At 37.7% G+C, this 25,263-nt stretch overlaps 3 protein-coding genes across 10 annotated transcripts; all 3 read left to right on the top strand.

The window, feature by feature from the left end:
- Positions 1-248: 248 nt before the first annotated feature.
- LOC130562136 (gastrula zinc finger protein XlCGF57.1-like) lies at positions 249-5,468 on the top strand. 4 transcript variants are annotated; one of them, XM_057347002.1, is made up of 2 exons: positions 249-350; positions 2,418-5,468. In XM_057347002.1, the coding sequence occupies exon 2, from the start codon at positions 2,504-2,506 to the stop codon at positions 3,923-3,925; it is 1,422 nt and encodes a 473-aa protein (XP_057202985.1). In that variant the 5' UTR covers positions 249-350; positions 2,418-2,503; the 3' UTR covers positions 3,926-5,468. The 4 variants fall into 4 exon arrangements, with proteins under 4 accessions (XP_057202985.1, XP_057202988.1, XP_057202987.1 ...); XM_057347005.1 differs by lacking the exon at positions 249-350 and adding an exon at positions 397-1,073; XM_057347004.1 differs by lacking the exon at positions 249-350 and adding an exon at positions 1,101-1,299.
- A 4,198-nt stretch (positions 5,469-9,666) lies between these two features.
- Positions 9,667-20,183, top strand: LOC130562134 (carcinoembryonic antigen-related cell adhesion molecule 1-like). 5 transcript variants are annotated; one of them, XM_057346997.1, is made up of 9 exons: positions 9,667-10,188; positions 14,686-14,721; positions 15,937-16,203; positions 16,773-17,039; positions 17,944-18,219; positions 18,485-18,712; positions 18,847-19,098; positions 19,169-19,285; positions 19,381-20,183. In XM_057346997.1, the coding sequence occupies exons 1-9, from the start codon at positions 10,158-10,160 to the stop codon at positions 19,437-19,439; spliced, it is 1,533 nt and encodes a 510-aa protein (XP_057202980.1). In that variant the 5' UTR covers positions 9,667-10,157; the 3' UTR covers positions 19,440-20,183. The 5 variants fall into 5 exon arrangements, with proteins under 5 accessions (XP_057202980.1, XP_057202982.1, XP_057202978.1 ...); XM_057346995.1 differs by having other exon boundaries at positions 9,670-10,188; positions 18,485-18,763; XM_057346998.1 differs by having other exon boundaries at positions 9,671-10,188; positions 18,485-18,763; positions 19,207-19,285.
- A 2,514-nt stretch (positions 20,184-22,697) lies between these two features.
- On the top strand, positions 22,698-25,051 carry LOC130562146 (gastrula zinc finger protein XlCGF49.1-like). Its single transcript, XM_057347019.1, has 2 exons — positions 22,698-22,933; positions 23,414-25,051. Exons 1-2 carry the CDS (start codon positions 22,855-22,857, stop codon positions 24,052-24,054), a joined length of 720 nt encoding a protein of 239 aa, XP_057203002.1. The 5' UTR covers positions 22,698-22,854; the 3' UTR covers positions 24,055-25,051.
- The last annotated feature ends 212 nt before the right edge of the window (positions 25,052-25,263 follow it).

Below are 25,263 nucleotides of genomic sequence, written 5' to 3'. Positions count from 1 at the left end.
GAGGCTGAATCCAGCTCCCAATTCGCCAGCTCCTTATTCGCCTAACTATCCGTACCACCTTAAAAAATGGTGGGCCATTTAAGCACCTCCCTTTTAGTGTCACGGGCTTTGTATTTAAAGGACCAGTATCACGAACATTTTGACATTGTCTAAAATACTCAGATTTCAGTTGAAACATCAGTGATCTCGTTTTTGACTGCGGACAAGTGAGAGTGCGCGTGTATAACTGCCATTACGGTAATATCAGGTCAATGAACGCGTGTGCAGCACTTATCACAGTATTTACGGTAATATAATCAAACAGAGAAGCTGCGCTAGCAAAGCGGATTTTTTGCCCAGCAATGTTTGAGGTAAAAGCATAACACAATGTTTTTTTTCTGGTTAATTTAACTGTTGTAGTTGAGACTAAATCACGGCCGTATGTTTATCATTTTGTATCTATCTTTAAAGTCCTGACTTATTCAAGCCATTTGTGGATGTGATAAAGCTGCTCGTGCTTATTAGTAACTAACAACTTTACTCTTCACACCAATTCAGTTCAGTAGCCTACTGTTGGAGTAACGTTAACTGAATAATACTATTGTTTATTTCGAGTCCGAGGGCCTGTAAGACACGCTAGAAAGTGAGTAATTCAAGTAAATAGTGATTACGTGCTTAGTTGAGACGCGAATTGTTTAGAACGATTCAGTCCGATTTGGTAAAGAACCGGTTCTAAAGAAAGGGATAGGCTGAACTAAAGCACGTGCGCACCCATTACCAACAAAACACAGACATCAGTTTATCGAGCACAGAAATACTACGTAATACGCCCAACTCATTTTTTGACAAGTTGACCATGTTAAGCATGAGAAGACAGCACGTTTAACATTGTAAAGAAGTCAAAATGCATGAAACACCGTTGCACGGCCGCTTTAAGGACCCGAGTGATAACGCTTCAATCTGATGATGACTTAAGTATTGCTGGACAACACGGATGAAAACTACATTAAATGTACAAGTTGATTTTTATTCACACGCATTGTGCCGTGCGATTGATGTCATTTGCGCTCGTCTGGGAAACCGATTTACTTCCGGTTAGTATAAAACCGTTTAGTATTCCATTTGGGACGATACTACCCTTCTAAAATCATAACACTACATGGTTGAGTGCATAGTATGTCATTTGGGACACAGCTAGTGATTTTTTTTCCGTTTAGCCTGAATATCGTACAATTACCGGCAGCGGAAGCAAAGGCAGCCCTCATAGTACACTTTGCACACTTTGTGTGTTCACTTTGCTGTGAACACACTACATCACAGGTAACCTCACCTAAACATTGACTAGATTTTTTAAGCTTTGTACTTTAGCCAGGCATCATATCTTTACGTAATTTTCTTATACTGGAGTGTTGTTGCGGATGAGGCAAGGAACTCCAGTTTTTAGTTAAACTAACTGTTAGCTAAAGTTAACTAAAGTTTTGTGAGGCAGTGTTAGACTGTTGAGACTGAACTTTATTGTTTTCAATAGTATGATATATTAATATTATATTGCATTATATTATAATCCTGACAGTATAAGGCAAGGAATTCTCCATAAAACGATGTTTAGTGACTGAAATACAGCGGCAGGTGCTGTATTTGGATCACAAGTGCCCAAAACTTGTATGTGTTCATATCTTAGTTTTTCTTATGTCGAGATGTAATTTAAATATAGTGGCTTGAAACAGAAGGAAAATTGACCGGCTTGTGCTGTATCACTATAGAGAGCCCAATGTAATGTGTTTTTTTTCCAAAATCAGCCAAATTTATACAAATTAGTTTTACTGTTTAGCCTATTTTATAAATGTACAAGTTACTTTAATGCATTAATACCTTTTGAAAGTTAACCATAGCTTTACTATAGTTTAACTGGTTTAGTAAAAAGTAACTGCAAATTTACCATTTACCATTACACTTTAGCAACTATAGTTTAACCGTGACATTTGTACTAAGATTTAACTAAGATTTGTACTAAGATTTAACCTTTTTTATTACAACATTTTTTGAAAGTTGTTAATATGAAAATGTACTTAAATAGTTTGCAGATCTGTTCCTCCATACCACACAGATAAATACAAGAATAAAAAGAGGCAATAAAGCAAATTCAGTGTGACACGATTTTGTAAAAAAATTGAATTGTTAAAAAGGAGGAGTGATCCAGACCCATGTAGAATGAAACATGAAGATATTGAGATACAAAGAGGTTGGTGTCCGTTCTTAATTCTTGATTGGTGAGGCAGTTCATGAGATTTATGTCATTTAAATTTAGATCATAGGAGTATCTGCCTTATAGAAGTATAGTATGTCTCTTAAGATTTTGTTATGATGTTATGGTTATGGAAATGCAAAAATATCAAAATGTAGTAATGTAAGATCCTTTTTTCTTCTTTTAATTTTAGATATGTTGTAAGTGAAAGTGGTGAACGGAATGAAGTTGAGGAGAAACATCAGCGTCTGAAACTTTTTAATATTGTAATGCTCCAAAATGTCTTCTAGTAGTTTGCAGAAGAACAAGATTTTCTTAACAAAAGCAAAGCAAGGAACGGAAGCAAGCAAGTCTTTTACCTGCCCTCACTGTGGAAAAAGTTTCAAATACAAAAGTCTACTTGAGAAGCACATGAGAACTCACTCTGAAGAACGACCATACATATGTCTTGAGTGTGGAAAGAGTTTTAAATGTAAATCAAATCTTGAGGCGCACATGAGAATTCACACTGGAAAGCAACCATGCACATGTCCTCAATGTGGAAAGAGTTTTAAATGCAAAAGTAATTTTGAGGAGCACATGAGAATTCACACCGGAGAGCGCCCATACACATGTACTCAGTGTGGAAAGAATTACAAACACAAAGGTCATTTCGAGGACCATTTGAGAATTCACACTGGAGAGCTCCCATACACATGTACTCAGTGTGGAAAGAGTTTCAAACACAAAGGTCATTTCGAGGACCATTTGAGAATTCACACTGGGGAACGCCCCTACATATGTCCTCAGTGTGGAAAGAGTTTCAATAGAAAATCATCGCTTGAGGACCACATGAGAATTCACACTGGAGGACGCCCATACGCATGTGCTCAGTGTGAAAAGAGTTTCAATAGGAAAGCAACACTTGAGGTGCACATGAGAATTCATACTGGAGAGCGCCCATACATATGTCCTCAGTGTGGAAAGAGTTTTATATACAAACATCATATTGGGGAGCACATGATAACTCACAATGGAGAGCGGCCATACATTTGTTCTCAGTGTGGAAAGAGTTTTTTATACAAACATCATATTGGGGCGCACATGAGAATTCACACTGGAGAGCGCCCATACGTATGTTTTCAGTGTGGAAAGAGTTTCAGTAGGAAAGCAACACTTGAGAAGCACATGAGAACTCACACTGGAGAGCGCCCATACGTATGTTTTCAGTGTGGAAAGAGTTTCAGTAGGAAAGCAACACTTGAGAAGCACATGAGAACTCACACTGGAGAGCGCCCATACGTTTGTTTTCAATGTGGAAAGAGTTTCAGTAGGAAAGCAACACTTGACAGGCACATGAGAACTCACACTGAAGAGCACCCATACACATGTCATCAGTGTGGAAAGAGTTTGAAATGCAAAGCAACGCTTAAGGGGCACATGAGAACTCACACCGAAGAGCACCCATACACTTGTCCTCAGTGTGAAAAGAGTTTCAAACGCAAATCAACGCTTGATGTGCACATGAAAATTCACTCTGAAGAACGGCCATACACATGTCCTCAGTGTGGAAAGAGTTTCAAGCATAAATCAAATTTTCGAGAGCACATGATAATTCACACTGGAGAGCGCCCGTACACATGTCCTCAGTGTGGAAAGAGTTTCAATAGGAAATCAACGCTTAGGATGCATATGAGAATTCACACTGAAAAGCATCCATGAAGAAGATTTTTAGGGAAATCCGCAGCCCTCTGCGCTTTGTATAATGGATGTAAATGGGTGCTAGATCTCTAAGTTCTAAGAGCACATATAGCCAACATGATAGATCGTAGGATCTAAATTCCTTAAAAGCTCCCTTTGTGTGTGTGTATTTTCTAAAGATTACGAAATTCTGAGGTACAGGCATACATTTAGTGTTGTATTAAATTTCTTATTCTTGCCTTTCTTTTTTTATTATTTACTATATATTTAGTTTATTAGTTACAGATGTTTTTCATGTATTCTGTATTACATTTCTTGCTGTTTCTTTTTTTTCATTTTACTGTAGTCTCATTCTCAGGGTTCATAATTAAAGTCACAAGACAATATTGTGAAGCAGTAATTTTCCACAGCCTGTGCTGGTATAATAACACATAATGAATCAGTTTCTAGTCAGACGAAGTCAGCCAGAGTTCGCTCTTCTATAGATGGAGTTTAGAATAAGTGATGGAGCTCCAGACAGAGTTCTAGACGGAGCTAGAATAAGCATCTAAATGCAACCCTGATTTTCCCTTAACGTTCCCTAATGCTCATTTATTATAACATCAACTTGGTCTCATGCCTCCTTTTCCCTCTTCATCTCTGACAGTAGACATCCTAAGTCTGCAGGATAGTTATATTTATCGCTTTTGGATTCACGATAATGGAATGGTATCATTTTGGATCAATAACAAGATAGTAAAATGTTTGCATACTATCTGTCCTAATTAATATTGTAATATTTTTTTGTTAAGAGTTGTTAATGTGAAAATTATTTATTTTGGCTGGTCTGTTCCACCATATCACACAGTGATGTTCAGTGAACAAAAAAATATATAATTCCTATAATCCTGCAAGTAAAGGGACCACTGAATGTGATGAACTGAATGAAGTTGAAGAGAAACATCAGTGTCAGAAACCTCTGAATCTTGTTTTGTTAGAAATATCTTCAGAAGAGCAAGACTTTCTTCCCAAAAAGAAAGCAAAGAACAGCAGCAGGCAAGCCTTTCACCTGCCCTAAGTGTGGAAAGAGTTAAGACAAACCACATCATGAGGAGCACGTGGAAATGTTATTGACAGAGTTGTCCTTAAGCCACCCCTGCGTTGTTTCAGCTTTGAGCTTCAGTTTAGTGATGAAAATGAATAATATGCGCCAGAACACTGACACGTATGAAGTAAACGGCGTCAGTTTCATTTTTATGTTGTGTAAAAACGTTTGAATCAATATGTTCTTGTTGTTTTCTTCTAATCTTCACAGTTCTAACCTGCATGTAAACCTAAAATCATAAGTCTAAAAAGATGATTGACAAAATAATCTCAGCTGTAAAGTGACTGATAGATACGGTCTTCTATTAATGTAATATTTTGAAATATGCTACTACATCATACCTAAATATAATTAAAATGATCACATACATCTATCAGTGGTGGTTGTCCAACATTTATTTCAAGGCAGCGATAACTAAGTGCACATTTTTCTGTTATTATTTTGATGTTTGACATAAGTGGTAAAGATTTTTATTAACTGTATGCGATTTAAAAAATAATAATAATAAAAAATAAAAACTCGGATTGCTTTTGGACCAGTGTTTACAAATTGCGATGTGATTACCATGGTTATCTGAGGGCTAATTCCTCAATTTATACAACCCAAGAGAAGTGTCTGTCTATTTTATTGTCAGAATTGTAAGTCAGACCACTTAGAAAAGTAACAGCTCATGTCTTCTCAACAAACCGCAGGTTTTCAGCCATGCATTATTAAACAGTTGTGTGATCTGTTTTGATCGTGTTTTTGACTGCTAACAAGTGAGTGTGCCATGTATTGGGCCATGTTTTCAGGTTATTTTAACAGTTATAGTTGACACTAAATCAGGGTCCTATGTTTCTTAATTGTATCTATTTTTAAAGACCTCTTCGGTTGTTGTTGCCATGGTGAATTATAATATCGGAGCTTTATTGATGTTTTTTACACTTTTTTATAGTCATGGTGCACATGCTTAACTCATGTTGTGTCCCATTTTGCCTACTTAGAATATGCCCTAAAAGTATGAGTTGTTGTTGTTATGAAGAACTTTTTTGGTGTGTAGCAAAGCAGTTTACGCATTGTGACACACAAACGTGAAAAGAAAGTGCCGTTACACACATTAAAATACAGCACCTCGTTGTGTTTCTTCATTCATTATTTCTTACTAAATTATTTCAAAATACTATGATCTGGGGCATGCTAATTTACATTTCCAATACTATTTAGGACGGGTAGTAAAATCATGACAGAAGTGGCCGAAAATGGAAAAAGGGACGGATTTAAACACCAGGTGTAAACAGGTATGTGTCTCATTTGTTCTCTTGTGATCCGATCGACAAAAACGCATCTTAATACCATGGTATAAATAGGGCCTATGGGAATCCCAGGGGATTGTACATACTTAGAAACAAAATGTAACAAAATGTAAGTTGCTTTGGATAAAAGCGTCTTCCAAATGCATGAATGTAAATTTAAGTAACCTCAACATGAAATTAACATGCAGAAGAAAAAATTAACATTATTGTGATCAGTGTTTGCTTTAGTTGGGCTCTTGACTCTTGAGTTTAAATGTTAAGTTTTCTTTAGCTGTCCATGTGTGTTAAAACACATCTATTGTGGCAAAAAGAATTACGATCCAGTGGTCAGAAAATGATAGTTATTTAATCACTATGCAGTTCTTTATGGACAATTAACAGAATAAAAGATTTTCACAAAACTGTTACATTTCTGAATCAGTTAGAATTGGTGTATGAATCTCAACAATGGTGACAACCAACAAAAGAAAGCTTCATGCTGCAATGCATGCTGGGTGACATCATAGAACAAAACTCAGTCATGACTCCCAGCATGCATTGCAGTTGATCTGTTCATCTGAATTAGTTTGATGATTGTCACCATTGAGGTTTGTGTGATGAGTGTTGTTTAAACGTGTCGATAAAACTTTTGCCCCAGAAATTTTGCATTTTTGTGACCAGAACATATCAATCAATCACTAACCACAAATCACTTACTATAAATGTAATGCTGCTTCTTTTTTTTATAACACACCAAAAAAAGCCAAACAACTATAACTGTCCTGTTGTGACAGTTCACTCTCTTTATGCTTTACATATGCTTTCATTAAACACATTCACAAGCATTGAAAGAGAAATGGAGGAGCTGACTTAACAATGTCAAGCATCAAGGTCCCAACTAAAGCAAACTGATCACAATAATGGTTTGATGAAATTTAATTTTTTCAACATGAATTGCGGGTGCAAAAGTTATTTTGATTCAAGCCATTAATAATTTTTAACATTGATTTAATGGTTGCTTGCTATCAGGGTATTAGAGTTTAGTATTCTGTTGTGTTGGCATTTTAAAGAGTTTTTGTGACGTCTGTTTTAGGAGTTGTGCAGAAGAGTATCTTGTTGGGTTTACTCGATTCAGTCATGTTCACTTAACATGTTAATTTCATGTTGAGTTTACATGTTTCACTCATGTTCTCTCTACATGTTAATTTCATGTTTAGAAAACATGACTCAAACATGTGGAACCACTGATTGAATCATGTTAAACCAAAGAGCTTATTTTTTAGTGCAAGTTTGAGCTAGAAACCTGTACAATTGTATTAAATGAAAGTGATTTGTTCAAGTAAAGTGAACAGCATCAAAAAATCATTTTTTGGAGAACACTAAATCCCTACCAATAATTTTTGACAAATTAAACCTCTGATGTCTGTCTGTGTACTGTTTTTTTATACTTAATACTTATTTTAATCTACATTTATTTATCCAGGATTCATTTAATTGAAATAAAAAATCTTTACTAATGGTTAAGTTCCGTTATCTGCAATGAGTCCCGTCACTAATAGGATTGGCTTTGCCTTCTCTCGCTAACGTAAGGCTGCAGCTATTATTTGTAAGAAGCATTTTTTCCAAGTTATGATCCAAATTATGTTTCTGTCTAACTGTTGGTGATTAGTTCTGCTGTGTGAGGGTTATGTTTTAGGCAAAATAAAATGTATATCATGAACATGATTTAAATGTAAAACAAACCAAAGTAAGCAACTTCAATTATTTCTTAATTGCTTTTGTTTATGGCATTTGTAATAATTATAGTAAGCAATCAAGTTCTAAGCCATAAATGTGTTCGGAATGCATTAATGCATTGTTTTGTCAGGTCAGGTGACAGAAGCAGTCCTGTGATGTTGTGAAGAGGCAGGGTCACAAATCAGATCAAACAATGACATAGTATGTGTGAAATTCAGTACTGTTATAAATGTTAGGTTGAGAATCTACAGTATTCTCAGTGTGTGTTTAAAATGGGAGCTTTGAATTTTTAAGATGCCATGCACCACCAATTGTGTCATTTTATCAGGTGGCAGAAGCAGCATTGCCTATAGCTCAGGTGGAGAGACAGAGGCAGGGTCACATGTGATTAGGCTTTTAAAACATGATTATGTGATTTGTTGTGCATTATATTAAATTTATAATAAGGTTGAACTGTTATAGAGGTCTATTAAGCACTCAGTCACACAGTAGTTTTAACAATGTAGGCATAAATATGTACGTATAAAAGTAGCCAGACTGTAGATGCAGTTGAGCATACAGTAGTTAATACCGAGTGGCTAATTGTATATGGTGTATTTCTAAGGAAACTGATCTTACAGCAATAGACAGTGTAGCAATGAGAGAAAAAATAAAATTGTTTAAATAAGTAAATGGTGTTAAACTTTAGTGACAATGCGGCTCAGCAGATCAATTTTATGTCCCCACCAATGTCAAAATCAAACTTACACCCTTGCTAAGGTGGTTGCTAGAAGTCTCGGTGTTATTCTGTTCTTGAGATATAGCTCAGGTTCCTCCCTCAATGTTTAGTAAGCCTTTGAGTTTTTCACTCATTTCATTATCCAGTAAGAAAATGGATATTCTCATATATTCATGGACATTTCACTGGAAACAGCAGACCATATTTCTGAGACATTTAAAATTCAAATTGGGGTGCAGGTCTTGTACTGGTGTCAGAGGAAGTGTTTGAGTGTTTAACACAGTGGGCCCCATTTTCACGATCTAAGCGCATGGTCTAAAGTGTACGGCGCAGGTGCACTCAGGGCGTGTCCGAATCCACTTTTGCTAGTTTAACGACGGGAAAACGGTCGGCGCGCCCGGGCTCATGGTCAAGCGGGTTGTCCCGATTCTCTTATTGAGTAATGGTGTTTTGGGGGCATAACGTGCAGTAAACCAATCAGATTCTCATCTCTCATTCCCTTTAAGAGCCAGTTGCGCTCTCGCCATATAGCGGATTCGCTATTTAAACGGCGGAATTTGCAAGAGCAAAGACTGGACGCTTCTCCAGGCTCAACCTGATTTTGCCAATTGGTTGATGTCCTCAGGGCAACATATTTTGTTGACCTAAGGACAACATTTTTATAAATAAAACCACACCAAACCCCAACCCTAACCATAACTTACCCCTAAAATCAGAGTGAAATGATACGTGAAAAACAATGGTCTAGAAGCACCTAATCCTGGTTGGAAGATTAAATTTAAAATAAACTGTAAACTTATTTCTGAAATCTGATTGGTTGATTTAAATGTTGTCCCAGGGTCAACATGATGTTGCGCTAAGGACTTCAACCACTTGGCAAAAACAGGAGAGCCCTTCTCCAGTGAGGAAACGCATCTGCTCGTGCGTGAGGTTAAAGCGCGCGAGCAGACCATCTACAGGACCAGCCGGATTTTTATCTTATGTACACAATAATAATATTTTACATTGGAATCCATTATTTTTTTGGATGTGGCATGTTTGTGTGCTGCTGCGCTTCCCTCTGTGTAATAGGTAAAGTGAAAGCGCGTTGTGGAACCGCCCAGAGGCGCATTTTCTACTAACGCGCTCTTTAAATAACACAACAATATTGCGCCATTGACTTTAGACCAGGTTTGAGTTGATCTATGGCGCAGTCTATTTTCAGTTCCTCAAAACAGCAACGCGCCAACAATGCGCCTGAAAACACCTCTTTTTTTAGACCAACACGCCCATGGGCGCACAAATGAGCGCAAATGCATTTGCTATTTAAACAACGCGGCGCAGGACGGGAAAATGAGAACTGCGTCGGGCTGAAACTATAGCAAAAACACTTGTGCTGCGCATTGCGCCGGGTGTACAATAGGGCCCAGTGTGTTTGTTGAAGTGTGTCATCAGTAGATCAGTATGGAGATCAGTTCACTTCTTCTAGCGCTTTGTGAGTATTATCTTCTCTCTGTATTTTACACATCACTTGAAGTCACATTGTGTACAACATCAAGTCATTTATTGTTCCTGTATTTTTCACATCTTTTCATGCTGCTCAGAGTTTAAATCTTTATCTCATATTATGGGATTCTGTAGGTCCAAACAGAAACAGGTATTCAGTACATGGGTTCAGATTGGGGAAATACATACATGGTGCCCAGTTTGCCAAACCATGTGGCTTACGGTCACACACACTCTAAAAAAAAAGCCGTAAAAATAGGGCACAATATACTGTATTAATATGAAGGAATTTTCCGTGTTCATTTTTACAGTTGTTTTACCTGTATTTTACATTTTGCACTGCATTCATTTGCATTTTAGCATTAATGGAAATGTCCGTAAAATAAAGGAAAATGTACTGGTAATTTTCTGCCAGTACTTTATCTGTTTTTTTACGGGATTTTTTTTTACAGTGCAGCCTTGAATGAAATCAACTGCGAATAACAGAACACCCTTAAATCTCTCAAAATCTCTCACCAGAGGAGGATTAAACAACTCTGAAAACCTTAGCTTATCATTATTACAAACTAGTTTGCCTTCATTTTTTTATACATTGCTGAGAATGAACAGAGGTTTCGGTCTAGTTAACGTTGATGATTTATTTTGTCTGAAGTCGATTTGATTCAATTCAAGTTTATTTGTATGGTGCTCTTCAGAGTTTACACTGTTGCAAAGTGATGTTATGGTGATAGCGTGTCCTTTTGTTGGAAACTTCTAAGAGACCATTGTGCTTGTAAAACACATTTGGTTTTACCAACCTCTTGATACTATACTGTGAGATCCAAAAGTGTTGTGAAAGTATTAAACTGGGTTCTGCAAATATCTAACCAATAAAAATTATTAAAAGGGCTTGTCAACTTTGACAACAGTATTTGCAATTTCCTGAAAAACTGCGAATTTAGACATTCAAGGTTTTGTAAGGACAGCGACGATATGTAGTTTTTAATATTAATGATTAATCAATCATTTTAAATTAAATAGTATTAACTATCAATAATATACCTGGAAATTTAGATCCCTAAATAGAAATAGTCTGCTTGGTAACACCTCTGATAACAATCTTCACAGGTACATGTACGTCAATAACACATATTTATCAGTGTTAGTGGTTTGATGAAATAGCGAGAGGGGAAGGTGTATGGCGTTAGAAATTGGACAAATCTATGTGAGCGTGTAAACACAGCGCGCAAGCAGATTACAGCTGCGCGGGCACACTGAAAACGCTCGCGCGCAAAATGTAAATCTGTAGAGATCGCAAATCTCTACCTTGAACACAAACACCAAGATTGTGCACGTAAATCAAGATTTACGAGGGGAAATAAACCCCCGAGTCAAAGCAGTCGCTCGCGCACAGTATTGACTACACGCGCAAGTGCTACTCTACGCGCGCGAGTCATTTTGACTCTGGCACTAAGGGGGCGGGACACTGCGATTTTGTGACAACAAATGCCATTGGCCCTGCTCCTTTCTGGAACTCCCGTTGTGATTGGCTGTTGCTGCCGCCCTCAAGTCGATGACAGAACAGGAGAGATGGCAGGAAATTGGGGAAAATAGGATCCAAGGAATTCACATTAAGTAATATTTTATATGTTGGCCCAAATGCAGGAAAATGAATGGAAAGCATCTTAAAGGGATAGGCCTACTCCGCCCAAAAATGGATTACTCACCCCAAAGTTCATAATAGGAAAAATTACAATGGTTGTCAAATGTGCCCCAGAACTAAATTCTTCAAAGTATTTCATTTTTGTGGGGAAACTCCCTATAAAGGCTACCCCGACTATGAAGACTTTTGTAAATTAATAATTGCTTTCGTCTGATACAATTACTGGCTATAAATGCCATTACTTTACATGCACAATGTCATTCTTACGGTTGTCTGGATTCTGAGTCTCAGCGTGGCATTGGATTTTGCCTTAGTGTCAGAATCTGGACTCTAGACTTTTCTTAGGCCTGTTGTCTTTGCTTGGGTCTGTCTGCCAGTCGTGACAGACATGAACGGCTCAAGAGCTCAGTTCACAGTTGATCCACTTCAAACTTTTTTCTAACACTTGTTGTATAAATGCACAGGTAAACTTTGTTAAGTTTATCAAGGCTGCTGCTCAACACCGATAAGGCTCATAAAAGATTATTTATATTTAATTCAATTCAATTCAATTCAATTTTATTTATATAGCGCTTTTCACAATGTGCATTGTTCCAAAGCAGCTTTACAGGAGCAAATAAGAAAAACACAGAAAGGTAAAACACAGCACAGTGCATGGTGTTTATAGACCAAGCAAGATCATTATAATAAATAATATCTAATAAATAAATAAATAAATAAATAAATAAATGCAGTCTCCCGGTGAGCAAGCCAACACTGCACTGCTCTGCTGTGGCGAGGAACCCAAACTCCAATGCTGAATAATGGAGAAAAAAAAACCTCGGGAGAAACCAGGCTCAGCCGGGAGGGCCAGATCTCCTCTGACGTGTCATGGCTGCACTCAGTGACCCCGACCAAAGCCACCGAGCAACGTCCACGAAGAACAGGGAGAGCCCACGAGCCGCGACCCAGGAAGCCCCACCCGCCGAAACCGTGCAGGTCCAACCCGGTCTCATTCCGCGATCAACAACAGACAACAGAGGAACAACCAGGGAAAAGTAGTAATGGCATAATTAACTTTATTCCTCTGTTGTCCGACATCGACCACAAAACAAGACCAACCAGACCAGATCCACACAGTCCCAACAAATGAAACGCCCCGAACCACAACCAACAAGCCCCCCCACTCCCCACAACACCCACCCAGCTACCTCCAATCAAAGTCACTGAGTGCAGCCATAACTTCAAACTGCTGTCGTGTGATGTAAGTTTAGCATTAAATACCAAGTATTGTAAATTTAGCATTTATGTGACAGGTAGTCCGTCTTTGCTCTCGGCTGGGGATGGAATTGTCTGAGCTGGGCCGGCCAGATGGTCGCCTTTTTCTTGGGTGGTGATGGAATTGCCTTGGATGGAGCTGGATGGTCAGTCAGTCCGCAGGCTCTCGCAGGAGGATGGCACGGGATTTTCAGATGTAGCTGGCGTAATCTCTAGTTGTGGATGGGCATATGACGTTCATCTGGGTCTGGCGGAATCTCTCCCTACCTCGGGATGGGCATCCCGAGGCGAGGGCAGAAACAGAAAGAGAATAATTAGCGTAGCTGCTGTTCATTAGCTATGTATTAGTGAATGCTTGGCTGAAAAGATGTGTCTTTAATCTAGATTTAAATTGGGAGAGTGTGTCTGACCCTCGAATAGTATCGGGGAGGCTATTCCAGAGTTTAGGTGCTACGTATGAGAAAGCTCTACCCCCTTTGGTGGATTTAGTTATTCTAGGTGTTATCAAAAGTCTGGAGTTTTGAGATCTTAGAGAGCGTGATGGGTTGTAGTGTGGTAGAAGCTCTGTTATGTAGGTAGGGGCTAAACCGTTTAAGGCTTTATAAGTAATTAAAAGAACTTTAAAGTCAATACGATACTTAATGGGTAACCAGTGAAGGGTTGATAACATTGGGGTTATGTGATCGTATTTTCTGGACCTGGTTAGAACTCTGGCAGCTGCGTTCTGAACTAACTGTAGTTTGTTTATTGATGATGCAGGACAACCACTAAGCAGTGCATTACAGTAATCAAGTCTTGAGGTCACAAATGCATGAATGAGCTTCTCTGCATCAGCCACACATAAAATATTTCGCAATTTGGCAACATTTCTAAGGTGGAAGAAGGCTGTTTTTGTGACATTTGAGATGTGATTTTTAAATGACAGGTTGCTGTCTAATATAACGCCAAGGTCTTTAACTGTATTTGTTGGAGTAACAGTGCAGCCTTCAATTTGCAGGTCATAATCCGAAATATTCTGCTCACGTGTCTTTGGTCCGATAAGTAATATTTCTGTTTTATTAGAATTTAAAAGAAGGAAATTACAAGTCATCCAATGCTTTATATCGTCGATGCACTCTGCCAATTTGGATAGTTGGAAGGAATCATCTGGTCTTGATGAGATATATAGCTGAGTATCATCTGCATAACAGTGGAAGCTAATTCCATGTTTTCTAATAATGTTTCCAAGGGGCAGCATGTATATGGAGAATAGCAAGGGTCCTAAAACCGATCCCTGAGGTAATCCATAATTTACTTGCGTTAGATTTGATGATTCCCCATTTAAATGGACAAATTGATGTCGGTCTGATAAGTAAGATCTGAACCATTGTAGTGCCTGTCCCTGAATACCGGTATAATTGTGTAAGCGATCTAGAAGTATTTTATGGTCTACAGTATCGAACGCAGCACTAAGGTCGAGCAGGACTAGGAGTGAGATGTTACCTTTATCTGATGCTATGAGCTATTTATTGCTATTTGCTATTTATTTACAGATGGTTTATCAGGTCCATTTTTAAACTAATACGTTTTTCTCTTTGTTCTTTACAGCGCTGATTTCAAACGTCCACTTTAAAGAAACTAAAGGTGATTCATTTTAATTCATTTATTACATCAGGTTACTGATACAAACCAGCTAATAAAAAATAAATAGAGTTAATTTAGATCACTTGTAGACTGAGACACATTAAAGGTCAAGTGTATGAAATTTAGTGGAATCTAGCAGTGAGGTTGATATTGTAACCAATAGCTCACTCCACTTCGAAGCACTACGGCGGCTGACACAGAACTAAGATGTCATCACGTTTTAGCTTCTTTGCTGATGGAGATAACGTGCTCTGTGGAGCAGTTTGTCCGTTTAGGGCTACTGTAGAAACAACCTGCAAGGTATCACGAACTGCTCCGAGACTCAGGGGGTTGAAGATCTAAATGCAACTTTAACCCACAAAGGATACAGGCAATGGTCAGGGCAGGCAGCAGAGGTTCCAAAACGATAAACAGATCGCAGATGTTCCAAAACGATAAACAGATCAAAGAATCAAAACACAAGCGACCCAATAGCTGACCGCTCAGATATGCAGTGGGACACAAACAAGACTTCGCAATGACTGACCGTAAAACCAGGGTTTAAATAGGCAGAGAGACCACACTTAAACTATACACAGGTGAGAGTGATTAATGTAATAAGTCCAGCAATGGATTATGGGAAGTGTAGTGTGTATATGAAATGTCAGTCCGGGTGATGAGATGAGTGCCCTCTGGCAGAGCACGAGGGCACTGCAGCTAACAGACGTTACAAAAAGGGAACCCATGGCGTGTGTAGATAGAAATAGCTCATTCTAAAGTAATAAAAACATAACGCTTCATTATGTCAGGTCTTTATACACCTCTAAAGACATAGTTATGTATATTATATTGTATTTCTGTCAATAGATCCTCCAAAAAGTCACACATTGGACCTTTATGTTTTCTATGTTGTTCTGAAATGATGAGAGCTTTCAGACTGTTGTCAGTGTTCTCTGTCATTCTTACATTGTTTTACAAACTTGTGTTTTTTAAGAGGCATGATCTATTGCTTATGATTAAAACACAGAACTTTCATCTTAGCTGAATCAAATTTTTTGCAAATCATTTATGAAACCTTTCTTTCGTAATTGCATGCATTGGTTTAAATCGTTAAAGTTGGTTATACACATAAATCACGAGTTGTAGATATACTCTACAATTTTTTATGACTCATTTTTACTGCCTACTGGATGCAGTAATATCCTTTCCATTTGTTCAATGTTTTTATTTTGACAGATATCAAACCAACTCTGACTGTTCAGCCGCAGAGTTCTTTGTTCACTGGAGACAATGTTAATCTGAACTGTGAGGTGGATCAGTCCACTGGATGGGAGTTTACATTCATCAACTCAACAAACCATGAACACTTTCAAGCATCAGGAACTAAAACAATCAGTTCTGTTCGAGTCTCTGATGCAGGAGAGTACAAGTGCAGAGCCAGAAGAGGAGAAAACCCCCAGAATTACACACAATACAGTGAACCAATAACACTGACAGTAGAAGGTGAGTATTTTTACTCACATAATACACTGTTTTGAGATCACAGCAAACATCATTTCTTAAGACACTGAATATTGGCATAGAGGATAAAACCTGTAATCTGGGTACAGCCGTTCGGTTACCAACGTTCTACCAACGTTCTGGTTCTTGTTGATTTTTATCACATTATGGTTTTATGGCTTGTGAAACGCGTGTATGGTTGATCAGCCCTTTATTGAGTATTACAAAAATATCAAAGTTATATTTCCTTTGACTGCACAAGCTATTTATTTTCTTTTGAACAACAACGTCAACATCGTTGGTGTGTAGTAACACTGGCGAATTCATCATGGTGAACAAAATGAATTACAGATGAAGGTTTTAATACAGGTAAAAGTTTGAATCCATGATTTGTTCCATGAAGTCGTTCAGTTCAATTAACACAAATTAAAAATAAAACTGTGATCAACAAACCCTAGCTCTAAACTCTGCTTATTTTAATCCTTGTTTGTGCAACCGACCCCAAGTCAATATGTGTTCATTCATTCATTGTTTGACAGTATGTAAAGTGTGAATTGTTTGTCATTGTACAGAAAGACCAAAAGCTGAAGTGTCTGTACGGCCTGATGAACATGTATTCAGAGGAGAAACTGTCACTCTCACATGTGTCATCAATGGGGAAACATCAGTCACTAGCTGGCAGTACAGATGGAATAAAGATTCATTCATACAGCAGAATAAACAACAGAATTACACAATCAGTTCTGTTGTTGAGTCTCACGCAGGTAAATACACCTGTAGAGGAACAGAGATCAGAGGATCATCAGACACCAGTGATGCAGTTACACTGACAGTATCAGGTGAGAGTGTTTATCATTAATATCCGCAATATACAATCGTCCTCAACTTGTCATAATTTATTTATTTTTTCTTTTAGTTCACCAGATACTAAAGCCCTGACTAAATATTGCATTATCTTTACAGCTTCACCCAGAGCTACAGTTAGAGTAACACCAGACACATCTGTGTTCACTGGAGAGACAGTCACTCTGAAGTGTGAGATAGAAACACATCACAAGCACTCGAGATATCTGTGGTATAAAGACAGAACTAAAGTGTTGAACTCCACACTTTACAGTGTAAACACAAACACTCTCACTATCAGTTCAGTTACTCAGTCTGATCAGGATGAGTTCTGGTGTAGAGGAGCGAGAGATGAAAGACCACAAACCTCAACCAGCTCTGTTTTATATCTCACTGTGATGGGTGAGTTCAGTATCACTGTTACAATAGAAGAATAAAGAGCATCTTGTGTGGTTTAATTATAAGAAACACATAAGAGACTCAGAGTTGAAGAGTTTAACCTCATTTTCTACATTTCCTCAGCTTTACCCAGAGCTACAGTGAGAGTAACACCAGACACATCTGTGTTCACTGGAGAGACAGTCACTCTGAAGTGTGAGATAGAGAAACTTTACACATCATTACACTGGAGATATCTGTGGTATAAAGACAGAAGTTAAGATTCTAAGACGCCACGTTACACAGTAAACACAAACACTCTCACTATCAGTTCAGTTACTCAGTCTGATCAGGATGAGTTCTGGTGTAGAGGAGCGAGAGCTGGATGCACCTCATCCTCTCAGGACAGTGACCATGTGACTCTCTCTGTTAAAGGTCAGTCATGACTGTAATAAAGACTCGGAGAGAAGCAGATGAACTCTGAGACTCTTCAGCATCTGAATGTGTTTTATTCTCCTGCAGGATCAAAACCAAAAGCTGAACTCAGATCAGATACTGAAGGATCTGTACTGACGGGAAACACAGTGACTCTGAAGTGTCTCATGAATCAGTTCACTGGATGGAAGTTTTACTGGTACAAACACACACAGAACACTGAGAAGACGACAACAGATGAAAACTACTACACAATTCACAACGTTACAGTTTCAGATGGAGGTCTGTACTGGTGTAGAGCTGGAAGAGGGAATCCAGTCTATTACACAGACTACAGTGATGTTCTGTGGATCAATGTTACAGGTGAGAGATTATGGACCTCAGTTAGCACAGATGCTATATGTAATCTGACAGTCTGTTCTATAGGTTCACTGTCACAATGCCTTAAAGGAATACATTCCTATAGTGTACCCAAAATTAACATCCATGGATCCGTCTATACTAAATGACATGGCAAAATAAAAGACTTTCAGCATGCTATTTTGATGCGCAAAGATGAGTTATGAGTGATCAAATATAGACTACAGGGGGGTTTTAATAAAGATTCAAGCTGTGTTTTTCTTCTCAGGTGTTTCTTCTTCAGTGTCTCTGATCATCAGACCCAACAGAACTCAACACTTCTCATCTGAATCTCTCTCTCTGAGCTGTGAGGATCACAGGAACTCTACTGGATGGACAGTGAGAAGATACACAAACACACTGGAAACTTGTCCATCATCATCAGTCAGATCTACAGGAACAGAATCTACATGTACAATCACATCTCTCATCACATCTGACACTGGAGTGTACTGGTGTGAGTCTGAATCTGGACACAAACTTCATCCTGTTAATATCTCAATACACAGTGAGTTTATCATTCTGTATTTATTAGCTTCACAAAATATCACTATTATTACATTACATTACATTTGTTTCTCTGTTGTGTAGATGGTGATGTGATTCTGGACAGTCCTGTTCATCCTGTGACTGAAGGAGATTCTCTGACTCTACACTGTTTATATCGAGATAAAAACCCATCAAACCTCAGAGCTGAATTCTATAAAGATGGATCAGAGGTGCAGAATCAGACTACAGGAGACATGATGATCATCTCTACAGTCTCAAAGTCACATGAGGGTTTCTACTCCTGTCAACACCCAGAGAGAGGAGCGTCTCCAAAGAGATGGATCTCAGTCACAGGTGAGAGTCTGTCATGTGATGATTTTGTTTGTTGTAGTTCAGATATTCTGTATGATAACTTGTGTTTTAGCTTCAGGAGATTTTGAGGAAAAGATTTCTGTTCTTAAGATTCTCAGTTCTCTGCTGGCAGTTTGTCCATATCTGATAGTGACAGTCGTTCTGGTTTTCAAATGCTACAGATTGAGAGGTAAAACATCTGTCTGATTCATTAGGTTGTTTGATTAATATAACATACTGTACATTTTAGTTTACAGCTGACGTTGTTTTGTCTGTGTTTAACAGTTGATCTTGTTGAAGACCAAAGGCAGTATGCAGTAAGAGAAGATGAAACTTCAATCTGATATGAATGTGTTGTGATTGTGTGAGGTGACTGAGTGCACTGAAGCATAAAATCCCTCAAAAACACAATTTCAACATAAAAAGTATTTTTTTAATGCTCTGAATTTTCTCGTACTGTCTAGACTGCTTGTGTGAAACATTATATATTCATATACTTTTCAACAGTGTATGAGTGTGTTTCTGAAATAGTAGATAAATAATTAAAAAAAAAAGTGTGGTGAAGATGTTATAGGGCTTCCACACATGAGGGGCACTGTGATTCCCCTGTGTTTTCGTGTTTTACTGAGCCCTTCTTTATGAATCAGTTGCTAGGCAACGCATTTGTTTCCTGCAGAATTGTTAGTTTTTTCCCATTGATTTATCAGTTTTGCGTACATTAAAGTAAAGCACTGAGTTAAAAACGATCACAGTGCGAATAGCACAGAGATCAACCACATTTTTGTACATTTATAGTGTATAATGGACTCCCCACTCAGTTTCTCCATCACACAGGCACATTTTTTTAATAGTCATCATACCCTATATACAATTTATTACGTTTTTGTCAAAACGTATGTAAGAAATTGTATATGGGGTATGACCACTTTTAATGTGATCAGAAAGACTGTGGGCCTAAAGACAAAAACAGTATGTTTAACAGAGACCGAGATGATGAATAAACTTAAAGTGTGATTTTTTTGTAAAGCTGCTTTGAAACAATGTGTCTGCAGATAAACAAAATGAAAATAAAGATGACATTAAGCCGGCCTTGTAATATAAATTTAGTCTCATTCCAGAGCACAAAATCTTCTTCTTGAGCAGTTTAAATAAAACTACTTCTCACTGTTGGTGAAATACAGATGACGTGACTGTCGACTGCGTCTTTTCACACTGTGACAAAAGGTGCATCTTGTTCTGCTGTCCTTAAAGAGAGTTTCTGTTAACAATCCTCATCAGAAAAAAAATATATATATATATATATAAGATGAAGTACTGAAAGGGGGATTTCACAATGATAGATTGTGAAAATATAGAGAAGCTGTTGTTGCTTCAGCCTTTGAGGAAGTTTTTCAACTAAAAATAAGAGTCGCTTTTGCGCAAAGAGAAGGTTCCGCTGATGTTCCGCTTTCTTCTTAGGACCGAATATGCTGACGCATTATTTTTAAGAATATTTATTTTGAAAAGTGCAGAACACCGTTTGTGTTTACATCATCTATAATAAATTATGTTTACAGGTATGTGTTAGTGGTTGAATAGAGAAAGATGAGCTCATTGTGCTTTTAGGTCCGTGTACGTCTTGTTAGTTTGATTTTTTTGTGTTTGTGCATGTGTTATGAATTGCTTCCGAGACATGAAGGGTTGTGGATCTAAATGCAGCCTTAATAGACGGAGTTCCAGAAACAGGTAAAGATCAGGGCAGACAGCAAACATTCATGGATGAAATCACAGGCAATGGTTGGGACAGGCAGCAGAGGTTCAAAAGACAAAAAATACAATCCAAGGTATTACACGATAATCTAACAGGCAATACTCAGAAATACAGTGTAACACTAAACAAAAGTTCACCAAGAATTAATGAAAACAAGGGGTTTAAATAGACCAGGGGTGCCCAATCCTTCTCCTGGAGATCTACTGTCCTGCAGAGTTCAGCTCCAACCCAAACAAACCTGAACCAGCTAATCAAGATAATCTGAATTACTAGAAAAACAACAGACAGGTGTTTTTAAATAGGGTTGGAGCTGAACTGCACAGGGCAGTGGAGTTGGCAAGGCTAATGGAAAACAGGTGAACATGTTTGAGTCTAGCAAAGGATTATGGGCAATGTAGTGTGCTATGACAGTCCAGGTGATGTGGGAAATGCCCTTTGGTGAAGCACAAGGACACTCCAGCTGACGGGTGTGACAGCGTGTGTGTATATAATAATTACTGGGTATAATATTACCTTTTAAAAGGTAACATAAAAACAAATAATAAACAACAATCTATATGGCTTTTTAATATTCATCATGTGTCTCCCCTCCATTTCTTGATGGTGCACGCTTAAGATGGTCCGAAGTATGTTTTCTTATCTCCTCTGTTGCATCTTTACTCCATTTCATTACTGCAGCTGTAAGAATGGAAAGACATTTATTTACCAGCTGTTTTACCAGCAATTCTTTGTCTAAAAAATGACTAACCTCGAAACAAGAGATGCCAGGAAAAAAAACTCTGGAGGCAGTGGCGGACAATGCAAAATCTAATAAATTAAAGAAAGAATATTAATGTTACTCACAATTGTTGACATTACACAATATTACAGTACAGTCTTTACCAAATGTTGAGAATTATGTTAATATGAAATATCTAATATAAATCCAAGAATGTGCCTGGCAGTTGGACTGTGAGGATGCAAATGATCTGTTTGCAGACAGCAAAAGGGGTTAAATTTATTACATACATGTGTGTGTTCAGAATAAATTTAACTAGAATAATTATTCATTTAAGACAGAGTTTCCCATTCATTAAGTAGACTGCTTCACACCACAGTCTAATCTGAGAGTTTACAATTTAATAAATTGACGTTGGGTGCTCTCGCGATAATTTGATGTCATGTGCCGATCGTATGGAAGCATACTGGTAGCATCGTAAGGGCAGATCTTCACTTTGGCAATGTTTACGTATATTTGTGCATAATCTCAAATAACATTTGAATGATCATTTTGCAACAGTTTTGCTTGGCTATCTTAAACACATAATACTCAATCCGAGGAATGCATTTTCATTTTCATTTTGCAACTTAAAGAGCGTTAAAATATGCATTCAAAATACCTATTAAAAGTAGTGTAGAAACGGACAAATGTCAATTGTGTTATTGAATTTTCATTTTCATTTTGCACTTAATGTTGCACATGTGTTATTTTAAATGTATATTTAAAGACAAATGCATTGTCATTTTACATACTGCATTGCCATTTTGCAAATTGCATTTCAATTTGATAATTGCTACCAATATGCTTCCATACGATCGGCATATGACATCAAACTGTCGCGAGAGCACCCAACGTCATTTTGGTGCGAACCACCATAAAACGGAAAGAATAAGAAGAAGCAGCACCCAACGCATATCTTTAAAATCGATTCTTGAAAATAAGGACTATAAAACAGCAAAGGTTGTTATATTTTTGTTTACTTCACACTGGTTTCTATTGGAGGATTTGATCAATAAGGTGGAGTTCTTCAGATGAACTGAGGAGGGCAGCAAAGCCTTTGAAGCGTCTAAACTTGCCGCAAATCCCACACGAAGAAGATGCACCCAACGTCTTCCCTTTTGCGTGACCTGTCTGTGACCAGTCCACTGATTCAAAACACAAGATTTCTGAAGGTTTCGACCTCTTGTGTAAGTGAAGGGGCCACTTCATTCAAAAATAAGGAAACTCGGTAGTTTTGTAAAAAATCAGAATGGTTAAAGAGAAGACTGAAGACGTGAGTGATCCAGACCCATGCGGAAGAAAACATGAAGATATTGAAGAACAAACAGGTTGGTGTCCATTCTTGATACTTCAATAATGATTTGTGAGGAATTGATGAGAATAAGTCGTTTAGATGATAAGAGTAGTGCCTAACGTTACCAGTAACACTTTACAACATGGTTTAGTTTGTTAACAATTAGGTAATGCATTAGTTAATATGAGCTATCAATAATCAATAATTTCTCTGCATACACTCTCATGTAATTTCAGAATTTAGGAATACATTTTTTAAAATCAAACATAACTGTTAACATTAGTTAATGCACCATGAACTAAAATGAATAATTGTATTGACATGAACTATTGTTAATTGTTTATTCATGTTAGTTAATGCATTATTGTGAAGTGTTACCTAACTACCTTATAAAACTATAGCGTGTATCTAAGATTTTGTTATTATTTTATGGTTGTGGGAACATGAAAAAAATGTAAAAACATCGCAGTGTAATCCATAATATAAAATATGTGGTTCTTTTGTTTGATTTTAGATTTGTTGAAAGAGGAAAGTGATGAAGTTGAGGAGAAACGTCAGACACCTCTGAACATTTTAATGCGAGAAATACCTTCTAGAAGGGTGCAGAAGAACAACATTTTCTTTCCAAAAAGAAAGCAACGAACAGAAGCAGACAAGTCTTTCACCTGCCCTGACTGTGGAAAGAGTTTTGAACACAAATGTCATTTTTTGGATCACATGAGAATTCACACTAGAGAGTGCCCATACACATGTCCACAGTGTGAAAAGAGTTTCAAACGCAAATCAACACTTGAGGACCACATGAGAATTCACACTGGAGAGCGCCCGTACGCATGTCCTCAGTGTGGAAAGGGTTTTAAACAGAAATCGGCGATTGAAGGGCACATGAGAATTCACACTGGAGAGCGTCCGTACTCATGTCCTCAGTGTGTAAAGAGTTTCAAACAGAAAGCAGTGCTTGAGGGGCACATGAGAATTCACACCGGAGAGCGTCCATACACATGTCCTCAGTGTGTAAAGAGTTTCAGACAAAGATGTCATCTTGAAAACCACATTAAAATTCACACTGGAGAGCGCCCGTACATATGTACTCGGTGTGGAACGAGTTTCATACAGAAATCAAATTTTGGGGTCCACATGAGAAGTCACTCATGAGAGCTACCCCTATCCTCATTGTTGAAAGAGTGTCAGACATATATTAAAGCTTGAGGACCACAAGAACATTCACATTGGGAAGCGCCCATAAACATGCCTTCAGTATAGGAAGAGTTTTCACTGTAAAATGTAGTTTTGTTGTTAATTTACTTACCAAGATGAATGAGACAGTATTTATTCAGTAGAACAATAAAGATTTTTGTCTGCAACTGTTTCTGCAACCATTTCTTTTAAAGTCTAGAAAGCAGATACAGGCAAACATTATTCGTCCCCACTGCTCTTGATGATATATTGAGGTTATCTATATATATGTAAGGTATAATCCACATCTAGAACCTCTAAAATGCATTAAAAAATGTTTAATGCACGGCTAGCCGCGGATTATCCTGTTTATACCATGGTCGTTTGCCAAGTTAAAAACAAGTCAAAGATGTTATTGATGTTTGCAGTGCAATTACATTCACCGCTGGCTCAAAATTTTCCGGCTCAAAATGAGGTGGTGCCATCCTGATCTTGCACGCACATGGAGGCTGGCCTACCATACCTTTCAGTGACTTAAATGGATATTTTACCCCAAAAACAAATTTCCCCAATGTTTTACTCACCCTCTAGGCATCCTATTTGTATATGACTTTCTTTAAGAATAATACAGTCGGAGTTGTAATACCATGTATCCTAGCTCTTCCAAGCTTTAGAATGGGAGTGAATGGTGGATGAGATTTTGAGGCTCCAAAAAGTGCATCCATCGATCAAAAAACTCCTTCACGCGCTCCAAGGGGTTAATAAAGGCCTTCTGATGCTAATTGATACGTTTGTTTAAGAGAAATATAGAGCCTGTTGCATATATCTGTTTTAGACTAGTCTTACAAGTCAGTCATCTAAATTGTTCTGTTAAGACTAGTGTTTATGTTTTTAAGTCAGTTGCATAAAAACTTCAATCTTGGTCTAATTTAAGAAAAAAGTAAGATTGATGGACCCCTGGCTTACTTTTCGTTATGATTCATTTGGTCATGGAAACCAATAAACTGACGTCAAACTGCTCTGTATTCAAAAAGTGGCCTGACTTTGTGATATAGCAAATGTTTTATAAATGGACAATAAGAAGAGAGTGTGTCGGAAAGTATGGTGGTTTTTCTAGACATATTATTGACTTTTCTTATATTCTAAATATATTATTGAGTTTTCTTATATAAAATAGTTTTCTTATAT

The sequence above is a fragment of the Triplophysa rosa genome, linkage group LG11 (genome assembly GCF_024868665.1).
Source record: "Triplophysa rosa linkage group LG11, Trosa_1v2, whole genome shotgun sequence".
Lineage (NCBI taxonomy): Eukaryota > Metazoa > Chordata > Actinopteri > Cypriniformes > Nemacheilidae > Triplophysa > Triplophysa rosa.
This window is presented reverse-complemented; position numbering and strand designations above follow the sequence as displayed.

What these genes read in the sequence shown, in the direction of transcription:
- LOC130562146 (XM_057347019.1), top strand. Translation starts at nt 22,855, where the DNA reads ATGGTTAAAGAGAAGACTGAAGACGTGAGTGATCCAGACCCATGCGGA. An exon ending in AGATATTGAAGAACAAACAG is followed by an intron (nt 22,934 to 23,413) that starts GTTGGTGTCCAT and finishes GTTTGATTTTAG; the next exon opens with ATTTGTTGAAAGAGGAAAGT.
- LOC130562134 (XM_057346995.1), top strand. Translation starts at nt 10,158, where the DNA reads ATGGAGATCAGTTCACTTCTTCTAGCGCTTT. An exon ending in CCACTTTAAAGAAACTAAAG is followed by an intron (nt 14,722 to 15,936) that starts GTGATTCATTTT and finishes TTATTTTGACAG; the next exon opens with ATATCAAACCAACTCTGACT. An exon ending in TCTGTGGATCAATGTTACAG is followed by an intron (nt 18,220 to 18,484) that starts GTGAGAGATTAT and finishes TTTTCTTCTCAG; the next exon opens with GTGTTTCTTCTTCAGTGTCT.
- LOC130562136 (XM_057347002.1), top strand. Translation starts at nt 2,504, where the DNA reads ATGTCTTCTAGTAGTTTGCAGAAGAACAAGATTTTCTTAACAAAAGCA.